General features: G+C 48.2%; 2 protein-coding genes across 2 annotated transcripts; one reads left to right on the forward strand and one right to left on the reverse strand.

Moving 5' to 3' along the window:
* Window positions 1-758: 758 nt before the first annotated feature.
* MTIF3 (mitochondrial translational initiation factor 3) lies at window positions 759-14,699 on the forward strand. Its single transcript, XM_052650100.1, is given in 7 exon segments — window positions 759-882; window positions 3,692-3,858; window positions 5,673-5,746; window positions 11,129-11,562; window positions 12,727-12,884; window positions 13,807-13,920; window positions 13,922-14,699. Coding segments are annotated over 4 exon segments (762 nt in total). The 5' UTR covers window positions 759-882; window positions 3,692-3,858; window positions 5,673-5,746; window position 11,129; the 3' UTR covers window positions 13,979-14,699.
* Window positions 12,454-24,501, reverse strand: GTF3A (general transcription factor IIIA). The gene is given in 10 exon segments (XM_052650099.1): window positions 12,454-14,266; window positions 14,863-14,916; window positions 15,802-16,031; window positions 16,639-16,719; window positions 16,882-16,955; window positions 18,194-18,282; window positions 19,127-19,223; window positions 21,748-21,848; window positions 24,113-24,336; window positions 24,339-24,501. Coding segments are annotated over 10 exon segments (1,266 nt in total). The 3' UTR covers window positions 12,454-14,113.
* Window positions 24,502-26,414: the final 1,913 nt, after the last annotated feature.

A 26,414-nucleotide genomic window follows, 5' to 3' on the forward strand; every position in this document is an offset into this window, starting at 1 on the left:
TCATGATGTATTCTGCATATAACTTAAATAAGCAGTGACAACCTAGACAGCATATTAAAAAGCAGAGACATTATTTTGCCAACAAAGGTCTGTCTAGTCAAAGCTATGGTTTTTCTAGTAGTCATGTACGGATGTGAGAGCTGGTCTCTAAAGAAAGCTGAGCGCTGATACTTTTGAACTGTGGTGTTGGAGAAGACTCTTGAGGGTCCCTTGGACAGCAAGGAGATCCAACCAGTCCATCCTAAAGGAAAGCAGTCCTGAATGTTCATTGGAAGGACTGATTTTGAAGCTGAAACTCCAATACTTTGGCCACCTGATGAGAACTGACTCACTGGAAAAGACCCTGATGCTGGGAAAGATAGAAGGCAGAAGTGGATGACAGAGGATGAGATGGTTGGATGGTATCACCGAGTGGATGGACATGAGTTTGAGTAAACTCTGGGAGTTGGTGATGGACAGTGAGGCCTGGTGTGTTGCAGTCCATGGAGTCGCAGAGTAGGACACGACTGAACAACTGGACTGAACTGATTAACCATCCTATCAAAGTAATATTTTATTAAATAAGAAAGACGTATGCAAGCTGTAAGCCCACTGGGCACGCAACTACACTGAGGTCGGCGAAAACGTAAGGGATCGAAGGGTAGCGAGCCTCCGATCGCCGCACCACCTACGGCGGCTGGAGCCGGAGGAGCGGCAAGTATGCACCCTTTTCTGTCGGAGGACTTGAAGTCGCCAGCCGGAAACTCTCTCCTCCTAACGTAGCCTTCCCTTTAAAGCCGGGAGTCGACGCCCCGCCCACTACGGAGGGCGAAGAGGGTCTCATTCGGGAGCCCGTTTGCGGGCTGCTGCCGCCAAACCTCATCAATCGGCGGCTCGGTACAGGTAAAGCCAAAGGCCAGGGGCGCTGCGCGAGTGAGGGGACCTGCGGCGGGAAGACGGGGTCGTAGGGGCAGGCCTGCGGCCTAGCGCTCGGCCGTGTCGTTGTCCTTGGAAGGCCAATGCCGCCCACCTGCTGGCAGACGCTGCCGCGCGTCCGGAGCACAGCCGGGGTGTAAAGTTGTCTTAGAGCCCGGGCTAGGCCGGGCGTCCGTCCTTCCGGCCCCTACGTCTTCCGTCCTGCCATCATGGCGCATGTACCGGGACACACGCAGGCCGGACGTCGTTACGCTCGGCTCCGGCCCGGGCGCGCCGCGGCGCGCGGGTGGGCGCGGCCATCGCAAGCGCACCTGATTGGTCCGTTCGGCGCGCGTAGCCCCGCCCCTCGACCCCTGGCTCAGCGCCTGGCAGGTGAGACAGCGCGGACACCTTGGTGTCTGCGGCCGCCCAGGGAGGGGTGCTGGAGGAAAGTCGCCGAGCCATCTGGGATTCCTTTTTCTTTTTTTACCCCCGTTCATCATTTACTGGGCTCCCCAGCATAAGGCTCCTTGAAAGAAGTAAAAACATTTTCTTACTGAATAGCCGCAGTTCCGAGGGCAAGCTGTGAGGTTTTACTGTGCCAGGCGCGGTTCCGGGAAGGGTATGCCACGTGTGTTCCTTGCTTCACAGAACTCACCGTCTAGTGAAGCAGAGAATCAGTAATAATCACAAAATTATAATCGTGGAAAGAGAGGTTATACTGTGGAAATACTTGACCGTTGACCTCGATAAACAAATGCGGGGGGGTGGGGGCGCTTTCAGGGGAGATCTGGCTTAGTCTTGGACGTGATCAGAGGAATGCCCTGAGAAAGGCAGCGCTCGGCAGGAAAGGAGTTCCCTAAACCAAGGGGGAAGAGCATTCATGATCAGCAAGGCCAGTGTGGTTTAGGCATAAAGGAAGTTTGGTGTGGAATGAGGCGGGAAGGGCCTTTTGGCTTCCTGAAAGCTATGGGTCTTTAGTCTGCAGGCAGTTTTAAGGTGGGCGGGCACTGCGTGGGGAGCCAGCACCTGCAGTGCAGAGGGGAGGAATTCAAGGTGCAAGAGCCTAGTTAGGAGACTGATGGTGGGAGGTGTCCCCAGGAGGGTGGTGGCGATGGACATGGAGAGAAGTAGGTGGATTTGATTGGTGTTTGGAAGTAACATTGTGAAGCCTTGGTGTTGGATTAGATGTGGGAGTGCGGGAGAGCAGACCTGGAAAAGATGCTGGTCTCTGAGATGCGGGTTCTGGAAGGTGAGATGACAGATTAGAGGAATAGTATACAGGATTAAGTACATATTTTAGGATTGAGTCTTGAGCTCAGGATTTAAAAGCTTTTCATGTTTTCCGGATGCTTATTTCAATAAAATAATTAAAAAATAAATTTAAAATTTTATGCCTAAAGAAATGTGGTTAAATAATTAGCCAAGATATTATGTTGGCTTTTTCCAGTGTTTTTAGTTACTATTCTAGCTCTTAAACAGCCCATCTTGGTATGGAGAATACTTTGTGCAAAACCAGAGCCAGCAGACAGCAACCTGCAGGCCTGGGGTCTGCAGTGCTCAGCCCCTACCAGAGCGGGCACATGGGACAGGGGTCAGGCCTGCAGGCAGAAGGACTTAGTGAAACTCCTTTGGAAGGCATGACAGAGGCTTCTTAAAAGTCATCAGAATTGGAAAAATTAATTTCATAAATATTTTAGTCCACTAGAATCCATGTAACTTTTGTTCCAATCTCCCAGGAAATAATAGATATCAATATACAATATCAGCTATGTAGGAAAGAAAAACAGTGAGTGAACAAGTAAATAGAGGTTATCTTCATCTTGTCAGTTGATAGGAGTTTGGTTACAGAGGTGTTGTCAAATTATAAGCTTAAGACTTGTACATGTCATTGTTTGTAAATTTTGTCTCAAAATGAAAAGAGTTGTAAACGAATACTGAACTCTAGGTAATGATATGCATGCTGAAGTATTTAAGGGTGAAATGTAGCAGTGTCTGCAGCTTACTTTGAAATGTATCAAAACATAATAAAATGGATGGAAAGAGAAATAAATATGCATACACCAAGGAGAGCAACAGTGGAATCTAGGAATGAATATTGGGGTGTTGACTGTATATTTTAACTTTTCTGAATATTTAAGCATTTTCTTAATGAAAGTTGGGGAAAGTTGTCTTATAATAGGGAAGTGCCTCTATATTCCAGTTAATCATTAAAGAGATGTTGCCTGCAAGCTTAAATTACACAGTGGTCCATCTTTAGAAACCCTGCCTCCCAGGTGAAGCTCAAATACCTTTGTTCAGGTCGCAGAAAACACCTTGTCCAGTCCCACCTCTGAATGGCTGCAAGGAGGAAGAAATTAACATATCCCCTCTGGAGTCTGGCTGGAACCTGGACTTTACCCCTTTCCCTTTTCATATAAAAGAAGTCAGAATTCTGACTCAGGGAAGTTGGTTCTTTGGGACAGGAGTCCATCATCTTCTCAGTCTGCTGGCTTTCCAAACAACAGCTCGTCTGTCAATTTGTTGGTCTGCCGTGTGGTGAGCAGTACAGGCTTGAACTTGGTAACAGTCCTCAAAGAATGTGATTCCTTTGAGACAACTGAAGACTGATGTGACAGTGTGAAGGACGCAGCCCTACACGCAGCACAAGGAAGTGCCACACATTTCAGGACTGCCTGCTTTATGGCTTAATGTTTACATTCCAGTTCTTACGGAATATGTGGATCAAACACCAGAACTCCCCTGTTGTGTACATCTGGAATAATGTAACTTGACATTTTTTTCTTATATCATCTAGGACAGTCAGGGATGATGCAGAAGAGCCCCGGGAAGTGGAGTGAGGACAGAAAGTAGCAGGAGCTGCAGAAGAGGAGCCACGACCAGAGCAGACGGGCTCTGGGGACGCCTGTCAGTCTGTCCTCCAGTGCTCAGAGGATGTGGAGTTTTTCAGTGATCCCGTTTCAAGTAAGTAAAGAACAACAGCAAAAAAGAAGCCTTCTGTTTCTCTCTAGAATGTGGAGTTAGCTACTCAATTAAAACTACCAGTAGATGCAGCTGATATGGCACAGCATGATTTCAGTAAGGTCTGAATAAATACAAAATCAGAAATGGATATCTCATACTGTCAAATTGTGCATTTTAAGTAACTGGCTTTAAGGTAACTGGTTCTTAAAATATTTTTGGATGTCTCAGAAATGATAGTTGTGGGAGTGACCAAGTGTACCAGTATTGTCATAAGAACATAAGCATTTTCATTTTGATAGATCTGATTCATTCAGGCTATTATATGTTTGACAAAGACATCTCATCAGAGAAATGGGCCTCCTATTTTGCATCAGTCTTGAAAGGTTAAGGGGAGCCCAAGACATCTCAGCGTAAGTTACTTGAATCCACTTACACTGTAATGCTTTATTACTCACTTTCTTACGCCATCTTTTTCTGAGGGTCCTAACCCAGGAGCTGTTAACTAGGAGAGGGGTGAGGACACATCGTGTGTTTTGAAAAAGCATCCCCAGATGATGCTGGTGGGCCTCCAGCTTCTGAGAGCCCTTCTCTAAAATACACATTAGCTTTTAGCTACTTTGGTTAGCAGAAAATTGTACACATTCTACCTTAAACTGAAATCATCACCATTTACCAGGTAAGGCACTTTTGGACTTGATCTGATGAAAACCAGATGGAGAAAGAAAGGCAATTTGCATTAAAAAAAAAAAGACCATTCAGTTTGTAAAGTTCCTTAGACATAGGCTCTGCTTAAACATAGACTTACAGCTAATGAAAGAAATATTTGTTAAGGATACATAAAGTCAGAGTGCCAGTTTATTAAATTACAGTAAACATACAATTACACAGACTGGAATAGTCATATTGGCATGACTAGTGAATTTTTTCCTCCCTGTATGTTGTTGATTCTTTCTAAAATGAACTTTTTAATTATGAAAAAAAAAATTTTGAACATAGAAAAATTGAAAGACTAACAACTAAGCACTCATACAAGCATAATCGAGCTTCTGCAGATGTTGCCATAATCACATTTATTTGCTGCTGAACCATTTCAGAGTAAGTAAGCAGATGTCATGACTAACTCCCTAAGATTTCCTAAGAATGCCATTTTCATGGCTGAGAAAATAGTACTTTTCTGATAGAGTCGCATCCATCATGAATCTAGGCCATGTGCAGTTCTTCCTCCCTTATCCCCACGTGTCTTTTTAATTGCTTCTCTTTCAAACATTGAATTTTATGATTATGTCTCCTTAGTCTTTTAATTCAAGTCCCCAGTGACACTGATTTTTTTGTAAGGCTTGAAGCCAGCAGTCTTATCCCATAGTCTGGATTTTGTCAGTGGTTTCCTTTTTGTGTCATCTGACTTGTTCCTCGCAGAGTCTGGCCCTTGTATCCTTGAAAACCAGGAGGTCAGTCTAGAGGCTTGATGCTGTTCCGGTTCAGCCTCTTTTGGCAGGCCTGTTTCACAGAAGGATTACCCGTCCCACGAAAAGACAAGTGTTAGGGTGTCAGAGTGCTGAGTCTGGCCCGTTATGGGGTGACAGCTGGAGCATGTGTTTCCTGCTTCTGTTTGGAAGTCTTCCTTGGGTCACCCTTTGGCACCCCATGAACTCCTTGTTTCCTCATCAGCCTTTTACCTAATGATGTTTGCATCCATCTAGGCCTGAACAAAGAGTCAGACACGACTTAGAGACTGAACAAGAAGCCTGATTCAGTGGTCTGATTGGAGCTGGGAAAATGGTGCTTTTCAGTTAACTTTTACTTTTCTTCCCCAGATATTAGCTGGCATTCTCCTCTAAAGAACACTTTTCTTCATCGACTGGGGATGATTATAGTTCTTCCTAAAAAGGTAGGATAAATACTTAGTTCTTTTTCTTTAATGACCAATTTCCAAAGTAAGGAGTCGGGTATTAGTCACATAGAGTTGTGGCAAACTGTCTTTCTTTTTCATGGATTTTTGCATGGTTTGTGTGTTGAAATTCATTTCAGTCACTGATGTGTAAATGATCACACATTTGGCCAGTGAGAGTCTCTTCGTGCAATCAAGTTGTAAATGAAACATAAACAGAATGGTAACTACCAGGGACATCTGAAGCCTGGATATTTGATGATGTAGAGGAATGATTATTAGTTGGGATGTGTTACTGTTGTTATTCAGAGGATAAGCAAGTCCTCAGCTCTTAGAGGTGATGTACTCAATTGTCTATTGATGAGACGGGATTTACTGTGACGTCGCTCCTGGATGTTGGGGCCCGGTGAGCAGTTGTTGGTGGAGAGGAAGCACGTTGGCTGACGTGCTGAGAGTTGGAGCTGAGCGATGGATGCTTCGGGCTTCCTTTTGCTCTTTCTTCTGTACGTGTTTGAGAATTTTCCTGATAAAAAGTTTCTCAATGACTTGAATTTGTTATTTGTCTCTCAAATTTAATATCACAGGGTTTTTTCCACCTAACTCTATATTTCATTGAGTTAGACAAGGCTGTGGTCCGTGTGATTAGATTGACTAGTTTTCTGTGATTATGGTTTGTGTGTCTGCCCTCTGATGCCTCTCACAACACCTACCGTCTTACTTGGGTTTCTCTTACCTTGGACATGGGTTATCTCTTCATGGCTGCTCCAGCAAAGCCCAGCCACTGCTCCTTACCTTGGATGAGGGGTATCTCCTAACAGCTGCCCCTCCTGACCTTGAACGTGGAGTAGCCTCCTGTGCCTGTGCAGCCACCGCTCCTTGGACGTGGGGTTGCTCTTCTCGGTCGCTGCCCCTGACCTCAGGCGTTGGGTAGCTCCTCCCGGCTGCCACCCCTGACCTCAGACGTGGGGTAGCTCCTCTCGGCCGCTCCTGCGGCCTATATGCAGGTCAGGAAGCAACAGTTAGAACTGGACATGGAACAACAGACTGGTTCCAAATAGGAAAAGGAGTACGTCAAGCCTGTATATTGTCACCCTGCTTATTTAACTTATATGCAGAGTACATCATGAGAAACGCTGGGCTGAAAGAAGCACAAGCTGGAATCAAGATTGCCGGGAGAAATATCAATAACCTCAGATATGCAGATAACACCACCCTTATGGCAGAAAGTGAAGAGGAACTAAAAAGCCTCTTGATGAAAGTAAAAGAGGAGCATGAAAGAGTTGGCTTAAAGCTCAACATTCAGAAAACTAAGATCATGGCATCTGGTCCCATCACTTCATGGCAAATAGATGGGGAAATAGTGGAAACAGTGTCAGACTTTATTTTCTGGGGCTCCAAAATCACTGCAGAAGGTGATTGCAGCCATGAAATTAAAAGACGCTTACTCCTTGGAAGGAAAGTTATGACCAACCTAGATAGCATATTCAAAAGCAGAGACATTACTTTGCCAACAAAGGTCCGTCTAGTCAAGGCTATGGTTTTTCCAGTGGTCATGTATGGAGGTGAGAGTTGGACTATGAAGAAAGCTGAGCACCGAAGAATTGATGCTTTTGAACTGTGGTGTTGGAGAAGACTCTTGAGAGTCCCTTGGACTGCAAGGAGATCCAACCGGTCCATTCTAAAGATCAGTCTTGGGTGTTCTTTGGAAGGACTAATGCTAAAGCTGAAACTCCAGTACTTTGGCCACCTCGTGCGAAGAGTTGACTCATTGGAAAAGACTCTGATGCTGGGAGGGATTGGGGGCAGGAGGAGAAGGGAACGACAGAGGATGAGATGGCTGGATGGCGTCACCGACTCAATGGACGTGAGTCTGGGTGAACTCCAGGAGCTGGTGATGGACAGGGAAACCGGGCATGCTGCGATTCATGGGATCACAAATAGTCAGACACGACTGAGCGACTGAACTGAATGGAACTCTGTATATATTTATCTATGTAAAATTTATTTTGAAGAAATATGTGTATCTTCAATTTTGCTGATCTAAAGTCAAAATTCAGCTAGTATTGAAGCATAACTGCTGTGTAAGTCAAGAAGGTTTAAATCCTTTTAAAATTTGAATAACAGTAAAGACTCTTTAAAAAAAAATAAAGGCAAATCTACTATTTACCTTTTCCTCTTTTTGGAAAGTGTTTTTAAAGCTTTTAAAAAAAACTACATTATCTTTCAGAAACAGTTTTTATTTTGTAAACACATAGAATTTATTAGTATAAGAAATACTTCTTCCTTATAAAAATTAGAGAATGATAATTAGAACAGGGGAAAGAAAATCATGTCTTCAGTCTTAGGAAAACTTCAGGGTTCTTCTGAAATCCATTTCTTCCTCTGCCTAGTTGATTTGCTCCCTTGTTCTGCGTAATGGATTGCTGATTCATCACACAGTGCACGTGTGCTCTTTCATGATAAATAGAAGTTTTCTCCAGCGTCTTCAGACTTTTCTGCTTTTTTTGCTTTGGCGGCTTCCTCCATGAGTAAGTGTCTGATTGTTTGCTGTTGAGCAGTAAGTAGCTCAGCTATTTATTTATTTAATTTTTCATAGTGGTATATATTTAATGGTGTTTTATGATTAGTTATTATAATTTTAAAAAATTGATTTAATTGGAGGCTAATTACTTTACAGTATTGTAGTGGTTTTTGCCATACATCAACACGAATCAGCCACAGATGTACATGTGTCCCCCATCCTGAACACCCCCACCCCCACCTCACTCCCCATCCCATCTCTCAGGGTTGTCCCAGTGCACCGGCTTTGAGTGGCTGCTTCATGCATCGAACTTGGACTGGTGATCTGTTTCACATATGGTAATATACGTTTCAATGCTATTGTTTCAACTCATCTCACCCTTGCCTTCTCCCACAGAGTCCAAAAGTCTGTTCTTTATATCTGTGTCTCTTTTGCTGTCTCGCATATAGGGTTGTCGTTACCATCTTTCTAAATTCCATATATATGCGTTAATACACACTATTGGTGTTTTTCTGACTTACTTCACTCTGTATAATAGGCTCCAGTTTCATCCACCTCATTAGAACTGATTCAAATGCATTCTTTTTAATGGCTGAGTAGTACTCCATTGTGTATATGTACCACAGCTTTCTTATCCATTCGTCTGATGATGGACATCTAGGTTGCTTCCATGTCCTAGGTTGTTCATGTAAACATGAACATTGGGGTACACGTGTCTCTTTCATTTGTGGTTTCCTTGGTGTGTATGCCCAGTGGTAGGATTACTGGGTCATAAGGCAGTTCTATTTCCAGTTAAGGAATCTCCACACTGTTCTCCATAGTGGCCGTATCCATTTGCATTCCCACCAACAGTGTAAGAGGGTTCCCTTCTCTCTACTCCCTCTCCAGCATTTATTGTTTGTAGACTTTTTGATGTGGCTCAGCTATTTAACCCAGTTTCAGTCCAGTCCTGGGGCCTCTGCAGCGTCTGCAGGTGGGGTCCTTCTGCATGACTCCAGGCGCCTCATTCACCGGGGATGAAACATCACAGGTCTCATGGAGGGTGGTGGACATTTGAAATGGCAGCTAGGAACTGTTTTCTTCTTTGGTAAAGCATGGGTCGTTTTATTCAAGGTTTATTCATAAATCTGACAATATTTTCTCATGGTACTATAGAAGATCGTCAGAAGAAGCTGACGCAGTGATATGATCGAATACTCCTGGGAAAAAAGACCCTAGGTTTTGAAAAGAAGATATAGGGAGGAAAGTTGGGTTTCTAGAATAGACAGGTACCGCACTTAGCAGCCTTCTGTGTGGCGGGTGGGATGATGCACCTGAAGGCCCGGGAAAAATGCCCGCGGACACTGCCTCCCCCGCGACCGTCTCCTTTGACGCACACAGTCATTCAGCACATATGGCCAGTTCTCCACCAGTTCCGCATCCACGGATGCAGCCAACCATGACTGAAAATACTCAGGGAAAAAAACCTCCAGAAAGTTCCCAAAAGCAAGACTGATTTGCTATGCCAGGCAGCTGTTGACATATCATTTCCACTGTTAGGTTTTGTAAGTAACCTAGAGACGACGTGGCATGTGGGAGGATGTACACAGGTTACATGCAAACACACAGCGTTTGACATGCAGGACTCGAGTGTCCATGGATTTGGATGTCTCCGGGGGCCCTGGAATCGGCCCCAAGAGGATACTGAGGATGCTGCATGTACTGGAACAGACTCTAGGTGCTGGGTTAGAACCCAATGGGTTCCTTGCCACACTCCTAACCCAGAGGACAGACATGTTTTCTCATGAAGCTTACATTCTACTGAGGGAAGATTACGAATGTTGTGTGCAGATAAATGTCAGCAGTGAATGCTTTTAAAGGGCAAAGTGATGGGTTTGCAAGAATGGGGTGTGTCATTTACAGAGTGGACATAGCACAGGATGGGCGTTGCTGAGAACTGAACAAAGCTGCATTGTCTGAGGGAAGGGATCACATAGGGGTGGGGGTGTGTATAGTGTTTAAAAGAACAGCAAGGAGCCCACAAGCTTGGAAGAGTGAGTGGAGGTGGGCTGGGTGCTGTGGGCGGAATGGGGTGGGGTGGGGTGGGGGAGGGCTCTGGAGTGAGGCAGGGGTCCCAGAGGGCTGTGAGCACAGTGGGGCCATGGTCTGATGTCTGTGCTTTAAGCATGGGTGATGGGTCATCAGGGGCAGGGCAGCTGTGGGAGGCGGTCAGGAGGCTGAGACCTGACCCAGGTGAGAGGTGATCACGGCACTCGGGGGAGGGTGATGGCAAGGGAGGGGATGGGGAGTGGTTGGGTCCTGGCGGCCTTTAGAGGTGGAACAACGAGATCTGCTGATGAACGGCTGAGGAAAAGAAGGGCCAAGGATCACTTAGCTGTTTGGGGATCACTTAGCTCTATATCACATGTGAAGTGCGTATGTGATACAGAGACAGGAGGCCTGAGCTAGGGGCGGGGCCAGGTGGAACTCAGTCCTGCACATGCTGACCCGAGGGTGCTGCCTGGGTGGAGGGCTTGGGTGGGCAGTTACTCTGCAGGGATGGGGCTGCAGGGATCCACCTGGGTACCTGCGGGGCAGGCAGTGAGAGTGCGCACCTTCCATCACTTCCTGTGCTATGTACTGGTCAACAGTGGGTGTGTGCGGTGGTGACAGGCAAGAGAGCTGGGGTACACAGCCCAGGAGGATCAGAGTTGGACCAGAGGGAGTCCCAGCCTTACACACCCTGGCAGTGTCCCCAAGAAGCGCTGTCGGAGGCACCGCGTCCTCTCGCTCACCTCTGACCAGCCGCCTCCGTGTACTACAGCACCAGCCCACGGGAATGAACGGCTGGGTTTGAATGATCTTTTCTCCCTGCTTTATAGGATGGCTGCTCTTTTCCTCAAGAAGTTAACATTACAAACCATAAAGACTGAGAATTGCTGCATTAGAAGATGTTTGAGCAAATACATCTTACAGGGGCCGGCCTCCCCAAGACCGCCCCGCCTCATTCACGCGAAAGCCTTCAGCACTGAAGACACCCAGGATGAGAGCACAAAGAAAAAAAAGAACGAGACAGCTTTCAGTAGCGTTGGGAGAAAAATCAACGAGCGCATCATTCACGTGCTGGACGAACAGGGCAACAACCTGGGCCACATGCACCGGGCAAACGTGATCAGGCTCATGACTGAGCGGGACCTGCGGCTAGTGAAGAGGGATGCCAGCGCAGAGCCCCCGCAGTACCAGCTCCTGACGGGTGCACAGATCCACCAGGAGCGGCTGCAGCTTCGAGAGGCAGAGAGGGCCACGCCCAAGCTGGGTAGGTACCCTGCTCTCTGTTCCCATGTCCCTTGGGCTGGAAGATCTGCAGTTTAAATCGGGCATCTGCCAAGCGCCTGTAAGAACAGGCGGTGAGTAACTGGAATCCTGTTTTACTACTGTGTCCAGTGTGTGTTTTTCATCCACTTACTTGTTGTGTTCCTTTCCTCCTTGCTACTCATCATGTCTTCCTTTACCCCTGTGCAAAATGAGAGACAGACAAGGCGACCACCACCAAAACAACGGGCGCTCTTTTCCCCTCTGACCGTGGTGGGGCCTCCCAGGGCCGGGACCGCAGAGCGCCGCATGGGGTGAGGTGTGGGAGAGGTGGGGATGAGTTCCTGGTCCTGTCCTGGCCTCTCGCCTGGCCTGGGTGCCCTCCTCCTCTCCCCCCATCTCTGAAGGGAGGCAGGCAGTTCATTACAGAGAAGTGCTTCCTAACTCTGAAGTCACCCCCAGAGCATCCCCCATGCCCACTGTGAGAGTCACGGTAGGAACACTCAACGTGTTTTACCAACTTGTCACTTAAACCTTACAGAAGCCGTGAACTGAATTAAGTGAGGTTTGCTTCTCATGATGGCTAGTAACTGCTGATCACTGGAGGTCAGATTGTGTCGATTCTCTACACACCACATTTAGCAACAGGGATATTGACTAGAAAACCAAAAATATCCAGAAGAGGCCCGCTGCAGTGCCAGGGGCATCAAAACGCGTCACATTTGAAAAAAGGTGGACAGCCTGAGAAGCTTTGTTCAGAGGTGGCGGAAGGGCTGACAGAGGACTCTAACCAGCTGGTAGGAGCTCTGAGAAGCAAGGAGGTGTTTCTTTAAGAAAAATTATTTTTATTTAAATTAAAAAAGGATAAAGAAAAAGTACAGTGAACACCTGTTATCCACCACCCAAAGGTTCTCTTTAAAGGACCATTCCTTTGTTCTTTCATCAAACAATGGTAATGATAAACGGAAGCATTCCCTGTTCAGGTACTCTTACTTGGCAACTACAAAAGTGGTATTTCACCTTGTGTCTGTCTCCTTTATTTAACTGGAGGGTGAAACCATTAATACCAGGCAGACAGGAGGGCCTATAGCAGCGTAGACCTTAGGACGCGTGTGTGATAAAACCCAGGCCTCACAGACTAGCCCCAGATGTCACTCTTTCAACCTAGGACCCACCCTGACCAAGGAACTGACTTTTTCTTCAAATATTGGACAACATGATCTGAACACAAAGAGTAAACAGATTCAGCAGTGGATCGAAAAAAAGTACAAAGTCCAGATTACAGTAAAGAAAGGGAAGAATGCAGATGAGCCCGAGGACAAAATGGTAAGTGAAAACAGGCCTGAGCGACTGCTTGTTTTCTGAACTTATAAATACAGCTGTGGAAAACCTGGAAAATGTAAAGGCAGAGAAAAGTAATAATTCTGCCCAGTCTTAGTGGCAGCTAATTGGGTTTTCAAAATGCAAAATGTACACACTCTTTCCACCGTAGCGTTAAGTACTTCGCCATGTGAGAACACTACTTCCTCATTTAAGGGCTATATACTATTCTACTTGAGACTGTAGAGGGTCTAACATTTAAATAGGAAAACTAGAGACTGTATGGGTTCATCTTTTTAAGTCCGATTCCTCTTTATAAATGCCTCTGAGAAGCAGTCAAGTCAAACTCTTCTAGGAAGTGTTAGTTTACAGTCCCAGGATAAGTCTGTGGAGGATCTGTGGATTTCGCTTTTGGAGTTACACAGCAGTAGATAAAGGCAGCATTTACTCCAGTGGTTTTCAGCCCTAGCTCCAGACTAGAATGACCCAGGCCCTGGGCCCAGTCCAGCCCACCCAGAATCTCTAGAACCATGTGTCTTTTTCTAACCACCTCAGTGACTGTGAAGGACGGTTGGGAACAGCACCGAGCTGACAACCTAGGGGGATAAGGGGGCCCTGCCAGTGCCCAAACCCACCACTTGGCACTTTTTGTGTGTGGGTGGTTTGGGCCAAACAGCCTCTCAGTGTCATGACGGGGGATTCAAAACTAGCAAGCCTTTAGCGTGTTGGACTAGTTCCATGGAGTTTGTATAACCACCTGGTTATTGTACAGTTTTCGATCAGCTTAACCAGGTCTATACAATTTGACTTAGCAAATCCCTTATATAGCAATTCAAGAATGTAGGCTTTTATGGGTATCAGATAAGCACGAACACTGGAAACAATCAGAGGTGCTGGTTTTATACTAGCCTTTTGTTTCCTGTTCTAGGAGGAGATGTGTAATCGAATAGTCCAGGCCGTGTCTGGAATTGCAACCTTCTCATCCCGGCCGCAGCCCATCAGAGGAGGCAAGGCTGTGATGTTTGTTCTTCGTCCCTTGAGCAAAAAGGAGGAGGCTGCATGGAGAGCAGCTCCGGGCACCCCAAGAGGAGACGCTCTGAACAGGGGAGACGGGAAGGACGGAGCATCTGGTGTCCTGCCCCAGTGACTTTAATAAACCCATGCTTCCAGGGGAGAGAAACTGCATTGGCTGGTCTGTGGTCCTCCATACAGCGCAGGCGGATGTGCAGCTGCAGTCAGCATGGCGACGTGGAGAGCGCGTGGCCTTCCATGCAGCTCAGCGGCTCCCCATTCCTGGGCAAAGGCACAGCCTGGCCCTGTGTCCTCTTAGGAGGGAGGTACCCACTGAGCCGGGAGGCCAGGCTCCGCTTCCCACGAGACGGCCTTACCTTAGGGAATAAGGAAGACACAGCCAGTCAGGCCTCATGTCTGCAGGTTCTGCAGCTGGGTCAACCAATAGCCCATCCACAGTGTTTTTAAAAAAGGAAAAATTCAGAAAGTTCCCAAAGGCAAAGTTTGAATTTGCTGTGTGCTGACAACAATTTACACAGCATTTCCATTGTATTAGGTATCATAAGTAACGTAGAGATAATTCATGGTACACAGGAGGATGTGCAGAGGTTACATGCAAATACAGATGACCCTGGCACTCAGGGGTAGGAGGGCAGGGGGTTAGGCACATGGACACGAGCACAGTCGAAAATCTACGTATACTCAAGCACCTGCGGACTCCCCATGGATACCAAGGGATGACTAACTTTAATTCAAAATCAAAACTATCAGAATCGTATGCCTGTCAGGTATGCCACTACTGCAGCATACAATAAAACTGTCGTAAATAAAGACATGAACTCCACATAACTGCCTTCAATAGTCATACAGACACACACCAATAAGTAGTTGAAAATACGCCAAATAGCATATTTAGCATCTGGTTTAAGCAATTAATGTTTTAAAATTAACAGCATGCTAAGTCTCAACTTACTTTGATTTTCTTCATGTTGGGGTCATGCACAATGGCATGCCTGCTGAGGCTCTGCTGCAATGAAGGAGAGACAGTGAGTATATTTACAGTGAGTAAAGTCCCTTGAGTTACTCAGATAAACCAACATCCTTCTTTCTGTTCTGTTCTGTGGAGGGATCCGACCTCTAGCGCTGGAGCACACTGCTCCCTCCCCCACTGAAATCCCTGCCTTCTCGGAGGACCCAGGTTAGGAGTGCGTATGCTCCCTGCCTGTAGAGTGGGAAGGGGTGGGAGGGGGCCAGGTCAGAATGGACTCTTCTGAGCTGAAGGAGGGAGACTCTTCTAATTGCCCCGGTGTCTATAGCACCCCCAACACCCCTGGAAAATTTGGCCCAGGTCTGGTCTCCGCCCTGTCGCTGACCACAACCCTCACCCCCCACTGTCTGCTGTAGTTCAGCCACTGCCTGTGACAGCACCAACTGGGCACGGGTCCACAGGGTCAGGGTCCTACTCTCAAAATCTGGACTAATATCCCGAAGCTCTCAGACCCCACCCAGTTCCCAATCCCCAGACCACTGCAGTTCAAAAGGACACCCAGGACATCAGGAGGCTCTCAATGAACAGTACGCATATGGTGCCACTGGCCACTGGGTCTCAAATTTAGTCACCTAAGAATCACCCGGGAAGCTGGTTAAAAAACAAATGAGTGGACCCATCCCCCAGACTTCTGAGTCAGTGGGTCTGGAGCGGGGCCTGGACGTGCGTTTCCGGCAGGTTCCAGCCACGCTAAGGGCTGGACTTCAGGGGGCAGGGGCCTGTCTGGTGTTTGCCCAGCTTGGTGGAGAACCACTCCCGCTGGAGCCAGAGTGATGCGCCAGACCCCCGCCCTCCAGCCCCGCCCCACCCCATCTCCCGGGAGCCTGGCAGAAAAGATGCAGACCCCAAGGTGGCAGGGCTCACCTTCATGGCAAAGGTCTTGCCGCAGCCAGCATGCTCGCACACGAAGGGGCGCTGCTGCTCGTGGAAGGAGAGGATGTGGCTCTGGAGGTTGAAGGCGGTGGTGTAGGTGCGGCCGCAGCCTGCCCGTGGACACCGGCACACGTCCCGCTCGGGGGCGTGCATCCTCATGTGCTGCCGCAGGAAGTCCTTGCGCTTAAACGTTTTCTGGCACACGCCACACCTTACGTCCTCTGGGGGAGCACAAGCAAGGGGAGCCCGCGTCCCCGGCGTTAACCATAGAGAAAAAGCTAACACTGAATATATCAAGTAATGGGTTCGACGCCAGAAACCTGATGACAACAAGCCAATCAGAATTCGGGTGGAGGAAGCAAACTCCAGTGCTTGCTTCTTGAAGGTCTGCCTTAGCTCTCCTAAATGCCTATGTAATACACGGTCCCCAGCCCTCTGTTAAGCACAGGGCTTCTCTGCATGGGGCTGCGGGCAGCGGAGCAAGTTAGACCCGTCTGCTCCCTTGTCCTTGGGCACAGAGGGCACGCTTCCCCAGCTGCCCCCACAGACTCCAGCCAGGGCCTCCCCACGTGCTGCCCCTGCTGGAGCCTTTAAGATGCCAGGTAAGCACAGGACTGGAGACCCGGCCCACCTCCTCCTGAACCTGGGGCTACGGGTCTCTCTGATCATGAGAGGGACCCAGCGCTTAACAAGACATACTACAGAGGGTAATAGATAATAATCTATTACTTTCCCGAGCATGTGTAAAAGTTCACCCTCTAAAAGCACTCAATCAGTTCTACAGGAGCAGATATTACATTTCTATCACGTCCCCCATGCTGGCCTTACCTTTATGGGTTTCTCTCATGTGTTTTAGAAGCTCTGTCCATGTTTTTGCCACAAAAGAACATTCTTTTTGACATATATAGCCTATTAAAAAAACAGATTGGCATGTTGTCTTTTGTGAATATTCAGTATAAACAACAATCAAATTAGACTGATAGGAAAATGATTATTATCAAAAACAAGCTAGATCAGAGTATTACACACTCTACGGCTGCTGTGCCTGTCAGGGTGGGCACCGGGACCTACCCTCATGGACCTTCCCATGCCGCTTCAGACTGCTGGGGGAGGCAAAGTGTTTTCCACATCCCTCGTGGGCACACCTGGGTTAACAACACACGAGTGTCAGCCGATCGACCCACTGGCAGAACTAACTGTACTAAAATAAACAGCATGCTGTCCCACCCTGCCAGTCCCCTCTTCCCACAACTAAAGTAAAAGCGTTAGTCACTCAGTTGTGTCTGACTCTTTGTGACCCCATGGACTATAGCCCACCAGGCTCCTTTGTCCATGGGATTCTCCAGGCAAGAATACTGGAGTGGGTCACCATTGCTTTCTCCAGGTAGATATTTCCGACCCAGGGGTGGAACCCAGGTCTCCTGCATTGCAGGCAGATTCTTTACCGTCTGAACCCCAGTCAGGGAAGCCCCTCTCCTACAACCAAAGCGGTCATAAAATTGGGACTTCAAATTCAGACCTAGTTGCAGGTGAGATGCAAGTTACTTGATCAGCCTTGGGCAGAGTCAACTGAGAAAAAAAAGTTTCTGGTTTTTTTTTTAATGCTTATGTGATCAAATTAAACACTGTTTCCATCTTTGTACTTTAGACAATACACCTCGTTTCCATGGCCACAGACAGATGGCTGGGGTAAATACCCAAGCCATCCTGAATCCTTGTGTCTGGTTTCCTTAATGCTGCTGCCACAGGATGGTGTGAAAACAGGGCTGTAGAAGCACTGGCTCTGGGGAGCCGTAACAAGCACGCCACTTCTGCAATCCGGCTACCAGCGGCACGAGAAGAGGCAGCAGGGCTCCCAGTGGGGACCGGCACTGCCGCTGCAACAAGTCCCAGGCCCAGGGCCTGTGAGCTGAGACACAGGTGCAGGCAGCTCAGCTCAGCTCGCACACGGCCATCAGCCTGGGCTCTGCAGGGCGGCCGTCAGCAGGCGCCCTCTGCAAGTCTCTGCCAACGTGCCCAGTCCCCTCTTCTTCCTAAAGTCCCTTCTGATGCAGGCTAAGCTCAGTTACCTTTGTTTTACAGGAAAGGAATACTCAGTGTTCCCACAAGGACATTTCGTATTATTCAACAGGCTCTATATAGATAGTTAAGCTTAACCACAACTGTACTAATCTCACAAATGATTCTGAAACACATTACTCTCTCTTTTGAAGAAACAAAAGCATATTCTGAGATGCCCCAGTATATACGTGGGCATAGACCATATAACTCAACAGGAAACGTTGATTAAGAAACTGCTTCTGAGCATGTGCATGCCACCTGTGCATTTTAATCTTGTCTCTGCCTGAGCTTGAAGAGGTTTTCACCCATGTGAAGTACCTACTTGAACAGTGGCTCGTTGGTGTGCTGGCACTGGTGGGTTTTCAGCTGCTGATGTTTCTTAAAGGTCTTCTTACAACCTTCGAAACTGCACTGTTTAGTAAAGGTTTGTTAGTCTTGGAAAAAATCAAAGAACAGTTCATAACACAATCCTTTCAAGATAAAAATACTGCAGAAATTATATTCTTGCTTCTTTCACCCATTTACTATAAAATTTAAGAAGCTTCAAAAAGTAGCACATTTGAAACAGCAAAAAATGTTTCATTTGGTAAAGGTCCATCTAGTCAAGGCTATGGTTTTTCCTGTGGTCATGTATGGATGTGAGAGTTGGACTGTGAAGAAAGCTGAGCACCGAAGAATTGATGCTTTTGAACTGTAGTGTTGGAGAAGACTCTTGAGAGTCCCTTGGATTGCGAGGAGATCCAACCAGTCCATCCTAAAGGAGCTCAGTCCTGGGTAATCATTGGAAGGACTGATGCTGAAGCTGAAACTCCAATACTTGGGCCACCTCATGCGAAGAGTTGGCTCATTGGAAAAGACTCTGATGCTGGGAGGGATTGGGGGCAGGAGGAGAAGGGGATGACAGAGGATGAGATGGCTGGATGGCATCACCAGCCGACTCAATGGACATGAGTTTGAGTGAACTCCGGGAGTTGGTGATGGACAGGGAGGCCTGGCGTGCTGCAATTCATGGGGTCGCAAAGAGTCGGACACGACTGAGCGACTGAACTGAACTGAACTGAACCAATAATACAATTAGCAAAAAATGTCTGCTTTCAAAACGATACTAATACCAATATTATATTATTATTATTATTATAGCTAGTGTCAAACTAAATTCAGATATTTGACAAAATTTAGCTGATGAACATTTCAGATACACAGGCAGTAGACATAAAATTTGGGGACTTTGAGCATATAAATCATTCATACTTACTGCATATCGTTTCTGCTGGTTTTCATGTTTGCGTTCAAAATGTTTCTTCAAGTTTGATTTTGTGTTGAATTTCTGTTCACAGCCACTAGCTGTACAACTGTTAGGAAATTGTGTAAACCAAAATATTAACAAACCAAGGGAAGAGAAATTTTAAGATGTTTACCTCCTCCCACCTTATAAAAGCTATCTACTCTGAAATATACTATAAAATATTCTTTAACAAATTCTGAAGCGTTAAGCCATACCATGCAGGCATCTCAGTTTGACTTCATGTAATGAAGTGCATCTTCACGGAAGGCTTCTGAAATTAAGCACAATGCAGCAGACGTTGCGCAGTGGGCCGAGGAGAGGTGGGAACACTAGTTCTGAAAGCCCACAATCTTCTTACACTTAAATCACATTGAAACTGTTCTCAATTTAGAATCTGATCACTTTAATTTTGCTTGAAATGTTTCTACAAACCGCACTTCCAAAAAGACCTCAAAAACAACTGGTTCCAGCTTATCGTTAGAGGCAAAAACCAGACACGTGGAGCGGAACCATAACTATTCTGCCCTCTAGCATCTCACCAAGCTGGGACAGGTCCCCTTAACAAGTGTTTCTATATCTTGACCCTGAATTATCTAAATTCTCTGTGAACTTTTTAAAAAATATGTGCTCTTATTGTGATGACTTTTCATAAATCTGATGGATGAAGCACGGCTTCCTTTACAAGCCCTAATCTTAGCCATCATTTCACTAATAAGTAAGAACCAAAAAGCATGAAAAGGGACACAAATGCATGAATTCTTTCACCCCTGCCTCCTACCCACCCAGGCCTCCCACTGCTCCCAAAACAGGCAAGAATATTTCAAGTTTTGTTCTATAACTTTTAGGATTTCTTTATATAAACAGAAGTAAATACAAATAGAGTTCTTCCTGTTTACCCTCCGGGTTCTTACACACTAAAAGGTAGCCTGATAAACACCCTCTTCTGAACCTTGGTTTTTCAATTAATAAGCCCTGGAGATTTTCTTACAAGTTTCACAGGGTGAAGAGGAACTAAAGAGCCTCTTGATGAAAGTGAAAGAGAAGAGTGAAAAAGTTGGGTTAAAGCTCAACATTCAGAAAACTAAGATCATGGCATCTGGTCCCATCACTTCATGGCAAATAGATGGGGAAGCAGTGGAAACAGTGTCAGACTTTTTTGGGGGCTCCAAAATCACTGCAGATGGTGACTGCAGCCATGAAATTAAAAGACGCTTATTCCTTGGAAGGAAAGCTATGACCAACCTAGATAGCATATTCAAAAGCAGAGACATTACTTTGCCAACAAAGGTCCGTCTAGTCAAGGCTATGGTTTTTCCAGTGGTCATGTATGGAGGTGAGAGTTGGACTGTGAAGAAAGCTGAGCACTGAAGAATTGATGCTTTTGAAGTGTGGTGTTGGAGAAGACTCTTGAGGGTCCCTTGGACTGCAAGGAGATCCAAACAGTCCATTCTGAAGGAAATCAGCCCTGGGATTTCTTTGGAAGGAATGATGCTAAAGCTGAAGCTCCAATACTCTGGCCACCTCATGCGAAGAGTTGACTCATTGGAAAAGACTCTGATGCTGGGAGGGATTGGGGGCAGGAGGAGAAGGGGACGACAGAGGATGAGATGGCTGGATGGCATCACTGACTCGATGGATGTGAGTCTGAGTGAACTCTGGGAGTTGGTGATGGACAGGGAGGCCTGGCGTGCTGCAATTCATGGGGTTGCAAAGAGTCGGACACAACTGAGCAACTGAACTGACTGAACTGACTGAGTATTCCACCATATAGATATACATATACTTTAACTGGAGAAGGCAATGGCACCCCACTTCAGTAGTCTTGCCTGGAAAATCCCATGGATGGAGGAGCCTGGTAGGCTGCAGTCCATGGGGTCGCTGAGTCGGACACGACTGAGCGACTTCACTTTCACTTTTCACTTTCATGCATTGGAGAAGGAAATGGCAACCCACTCCAGTGTTCTTGCCTGGAGAATCCCAGGGATGGGGGAGCCTGATGGGCTGCCGTCTCTGGGGTAGCACAGAGTCGGACATGACTGAAGCGACTTAGCAGCAGCAGCAGCAGCATACTTTAACTGGTCCTTCCTGATGAGCAGGCAGGCTTCTTCTATCTTTTCAACAAGCCTTCCAGGTGATTCTGAGGCACCCCAAATTTTAGATCCACTGCTTTAAAGTAGCCGATTTAAAAGAAAAACAGTATATCCACCCTTTCAGAGATAAGGAGTAACTCTGAGTAGAATGAAATTAATATTGGCATGGCAAGGAGCAGGGGCTTCTTTGAAAGAAACAGAAGATAAACTGTTACAGTTCTACTCAGCTGATTGGTTCGTAAAGGCCCTGAGGATGCAGAGCCCTCAATCTGCCAGGGAAGCATCTGAGAGGGTCAAACTCAAGAGACCTTCGGATGAACCCACCCCTGAAGTTGTCACACACGATGACACACAAAACCCCGACTCTCCTCCACATATTCCAAACCGAGTCTCCTCTGAGGACATGCAGAAGCCCCATGTTCTTGATCTCATGAGTCATCGATCAATTTCCTGTGCCAAACACAACCCACTTCAAAGGCCCAAAGACAGTTCCCCACTTACACAAAGGGCTTTTCTCCGGTGTGAATCACCGCGTGGCGGCTGAGATGGTAGTCCCTGACAAAGGCCTTGCCACACCCTTCATGGTCACAAACAAATGGTCTCTAGCAGGAAGGAAAGAAAAAGCATGTCAGTCCTGTCCCAGTCAGTAACTCTGGTGTTACTTAAAGCCTTAATCTGTGTGATGGGCAAAGCCGTGGACTCTGTCTGCAGAGGTGGTTTCCACCCAGTAAGTGCTGAGCACCTGCCGCCTGGGGTTACATGACCAAACTGCTGCGGCTGCTCACAAGGTTGCTACAGCAGATTCTGACCTAGGAATAGCAACGTATGAGAAAGGCGGGCAGCCTCCACAGTAACACAGCAGCATCGTGAAGCTGCTCCTGACCTACACTGGGCTTCAGCAGTGGCCCCCTCAAAGGCTTCCTGGCTGCTATCAGCACAATCCATGTCTACTGGTCCTGCCTCCTCTCCCCAGCATCCTCTCATCTGGTCAGAGTCCAGGGCAGGCTCTGTATCATCCTGGACAAGCCCATCATCTGCTAGGGGCATGCCTGGCACAGCTACGGAGGACTGTGTCACACCCAGAAAAGCTCACGGCCCAGCGTGTAACCACCACTCGGGACCCACGAGCTGGGAGGAAGGGCCCCCACAGGAAAAGCAAAAACGTGTCCCCCACATAACCAGTTTTGTGTACTGAACTATAGAAAATGTGCCCCACGACCATGCAGGAAGGAGGCACCGAGGCCTCAGATGACAGTACTGGTAGCAAAGCAGATGGACAGGAGGACAAGAACTGCGCTGCCAGGCAGATACACAGGACTCTGCACAGCCTGGCATGGAGAAGGCTCGAAAACCGCTTGTCAAACTGACATGTGGGATGTGGGATGCTGTGGCTCCGAGTCTTCCAGCCGGCGTGAAGGAAGCTGGGAGTGCCAATATCCTAAACACAGTCCAGGAGTCTAAAAGGAAAGGTAAGTGCTAATCTGGCCTCCTGGTAACAGAGCCTAGAATTGGGGCGGGGACGGCAGAACTGACCAGAAGGACAGGGAGGCAGAGCATAAAGGATGTCATAAGTGAAGCCAGTCACAGGGTAAGAAGTCAGGAGAGAGGTGGGTGGGAGAGGGGCCAGGGGCCAGGGTTAGTGAGCTGGAGAAGGTCCCAGGGAGGGATGGTCAGCCTTCAAATGCTGCAAGGGGTAAGAGGATCTGAGTGTGAGGACACACGGAGGAGTGGCATGTAAGTTAGGGAGGTGCTAGGAGCAGAGGCAGGAGTGGCTGGGCCCTGGTTAAGGGCCTTCAGCTGAGGCTGTGAGAAGCCGGACTCTGCCAAAAACCCAGGAAACCGGACTGATTCCTAGGCCTCCATGAGATGTCCTTTCCTCCTCTGTGACCTCCCAAAGGCTTCCTACAGCCCTCAAAACAAAACCCAGGCTCTAAAGCCATCTGTTCCCTGGTCTGCAAACGACCCTCCTGGCCTGCCCCTCAGGCTCCTTTAGGATGGTGTCCCCACCCAACCACACTGCCCGGAGTCTGCCCCCAGGACCACATGCTCCTTTGGCAGTTCTGCCTGCCCTGTTTTTCCCTCAAATGTCTGTAGGGCGGAAACCTTTCCTTCTCACTCAGGTCAAGAGAGAGAGCTTTTCCCACCGCCCTCCAGCAGCCCTCTCTTCACTGTGGTGCATTCCTACTTATTCCCCGTTCTGTCCGGATTAAACCCAAGGTCCGTGACACCGGAAGCCAGGCCTATCGGGTCTGCAGCTCTCCGGGCTAGAATGGTGCAGAACCACGAATGAATGAACACAAGGCTGCTTGCAGACCTTTAGGACTCAGTTCTCCCCCCATTCCAGTGCCAGGAGGCGGGGCCTTTGAAGGCCAGTTGGGGTGGGGGTGGGGAGGTAAAAAGTGAAAAATAAGTGTCAGTCGACTCAGTCGTGTCCGACTCTTTGCGACCCCATGGGCTATAGCCCACCAAGGCTCCTCTGTCAAAGGGACACTCCAGGCAAGAATACTGGAGTGGGTTGCCATGCCCTCCTCCAGGGCATCTTCCCGATCTAGGGATTGAACCCGGGTCTCCTGCATTGTAGGCGAATTCTTGATCGTCTGAGCCACCAGAGGGGTGAGGGTGGGAGAGGGTATTCCAACCTTGCAAGTATTTTCAAGTTCTGGGGAGCGGTGGCTGGCAATCACTCAAGATCAAACATTAAAGCGTTGCTTAGTGAGCCCTGGACCCACGACAAGGGTATCTCTCGGTCCTAGAATGACCTGTCTGCGTCCTCGGTCCTCCCCTGACCTAAGGAGTGGGCGGCGGCCTCGGCGGCCCCAGGTCAGAGGCCCTCACGCCACGCCCCTGGCGGCCGCGGCCCGGTTACCTCCCCCGTGTGCCGGCACAGGTGCGCGTCCAGCTTCCAGGCCTTGTTGTAAGCGGCGCTGCAGCTGGGGAAGGAGCAGATGAACCTCCGAGGGAGCGCCTGGGGCGGCGGGGCGGCGCCCTCGCCTGCTGCAACGAATGCATCGGCGATAGTCAGGGACGACACCGCCTCAGCCACCGAGGCCGGCGGCTCCAGGTTGCCCTGGGCCAAGCGCTCGGGCACGGCTGACCCACGTGCCGCGGAACCGCTGACCACCTACCGCTCCCCCGGACCCGACACGTGGGCCCAGGGCACTTCCGGGAGCGTGACCCCGGAGGGGCGGGGTTGGAGCGCCGGCGCGGCGCTGGCGCATGCTCCGAGAAACCCCGCGCTTGCCCTCGTTTGCGCATGCTCCGGGGAGCCCTATCGGCTGCCCGCGCCCCTACCCGTCCGGGGGAAGAGCGGAGGGGAGGAATGAAGGGCACAGGGCTTCGTCCTACCCCAGCAAAAGGCGCCCGCGAGTCCTGGGTCCTCCATGGACCTCTAAGCACTGTTTATATGTATTTTCCATCTGCCACCACCCTTTGCAGAGTACTAACCTTGCATGATCCAAACTATCCAGTTCTTACTATTAAATTTTGGGTTTGCCTTCTTTATGGATTAATTTCCTGCAAGCTCTTACAACTTTTCTCCGCAATCTCCGGGGTAGTGTCTCCTTCCTAAACTTGGTTAAAATCACGTGGAGATATTTTAAAACTTCCTAGCCCAGAACATATCCCGGACCAATTAAATCACAGTTTTTGGCGGTGGAAAACGGGAATCCACAGTCTGGAAATTCCCCACGTGATTCCAACGTGCAGACAAATTTGGGACCACTGCTCTATGGCTTGGTCGCACAAGAGTGTGGTCTTTGGAGTCGTAGCATCATTAGAAATCGGAACCTCGGACCTTCTCCGAGAGATCTATAGGTGATTTGATACAAATTGGAATTTGAGCAGCTCTGTTCAGAGGCTTGAATGGTATGGGTATCTTGGTTCCTGGGGGACCACATATTTAAAGAACATCCGTGGAGGAGAATAACAATGACAGGATGGTGTGATGTTATGCCAGGTGTGTATTTTTTCACAAACTTCATCACTCTGAATCATTCAGCAAGCCCTGTCTGAAGGTGATGAACTCTGCAAAGAAGTGCAGTTTTGAAAGCGAGCCAGGGCTTCCATGAGGATAATAGCCTGTCCTGTCAGGTGTCTGGAGGACTGGGAGAGGGTGTCTGGGACATGCGTTCACACTGCTGCTTTTCTCCTTTGCTGACCCAGCCCCTCTCCAGGGACAAGTCCACACACATCCTTCCTACGACTGTGAACATCGTACATGGTATCCCCCAGTGGTGGTTCTGGCTGTCTCATGTTCCACTGCACCCTGGAAGTGGTGAGGTGTATGGTAAACCTCTTCCACATCCTCCCTCCTCTCGTTCTGACCCATGCCAAGTCCCACGCTCTGCTTCTGCCTTCCTGATGCCTCCCATCCCTGTAACCATCTGCTCTTCGCACGTGCTTCTCCATACCCAAGTTCTCATGCTCAGTCCCCTGATGGGAGGTATTATAGTGAGAGAGCACTGGCTTTTCCCAGTTGGCTGTGATCCCACTAGAAAAGAGGTGTCCAGGGATCAATCCTCCCTAGACTTCTCTAGACCTCAGTTCTCCCCATTATCCAGCAAGCCTTATACCTTCTAACACTGGAACTGAAGGAAAAGAGTGTCTATAGTAGGATTAGAAGAGAAAGTCCTGGAATCGGGAACACTGAGAGGTTACTGTTGTCAGCAGAATAGGAGGTCCAGCCTCTAGGGGATGACCACAGGACCAGCAAGAAGGAGGCAGGTGGGAGACGTTCAAGTGCACAGGTAAAAAGGCAACTCAGTGAAGGTGGTGGTTAAAAGAATGGGCTCGGTAGTTTGGCAGACCTAACTCTGCTTGCTGGCTCTAGCATTTACTATTTGACCTCACGATAGTTATTTAATTCCTGTGAACTTTGCGTTATCTGTGCAATGAGGATAGCGATATCTATGCCAGAGCATTGTTGTGAGGTTTATATGAGACAGTCAGTTCATGTGAAGTTGGCTCAGAGCTCAACTGAAAAAGTAATTTAAAAAATCAAGCTTCCCTGGTCCAGTGGTTAAGAATCTGTCTTGCCATGCAAGGGGCACTTGTTTGATCCCTGGTCTGGGAAGAGCCCACATGTCATGGAGTAGCTACGCCCAGGCACCACAACTGCTGAGTCCATACGCTGCAGCTACTGAAGCCCGCAAGCCTAGAGCCTGTGTGCT

Source organism: Budorcas taxicolor, chromosome 12 (assembly GCF_023091745.1).
Source record: "Budorcas taxicolor isolate Tak-1 chromosome 12, Takin1.1, whole genome shotgun sequence".
NCBI classification, from domain to species: Eukaryota; Metazoa; Chordata; class Mammalia; order Artiodactyla; family Bovidae; genus Budorcas; species Budorcas taxicolor.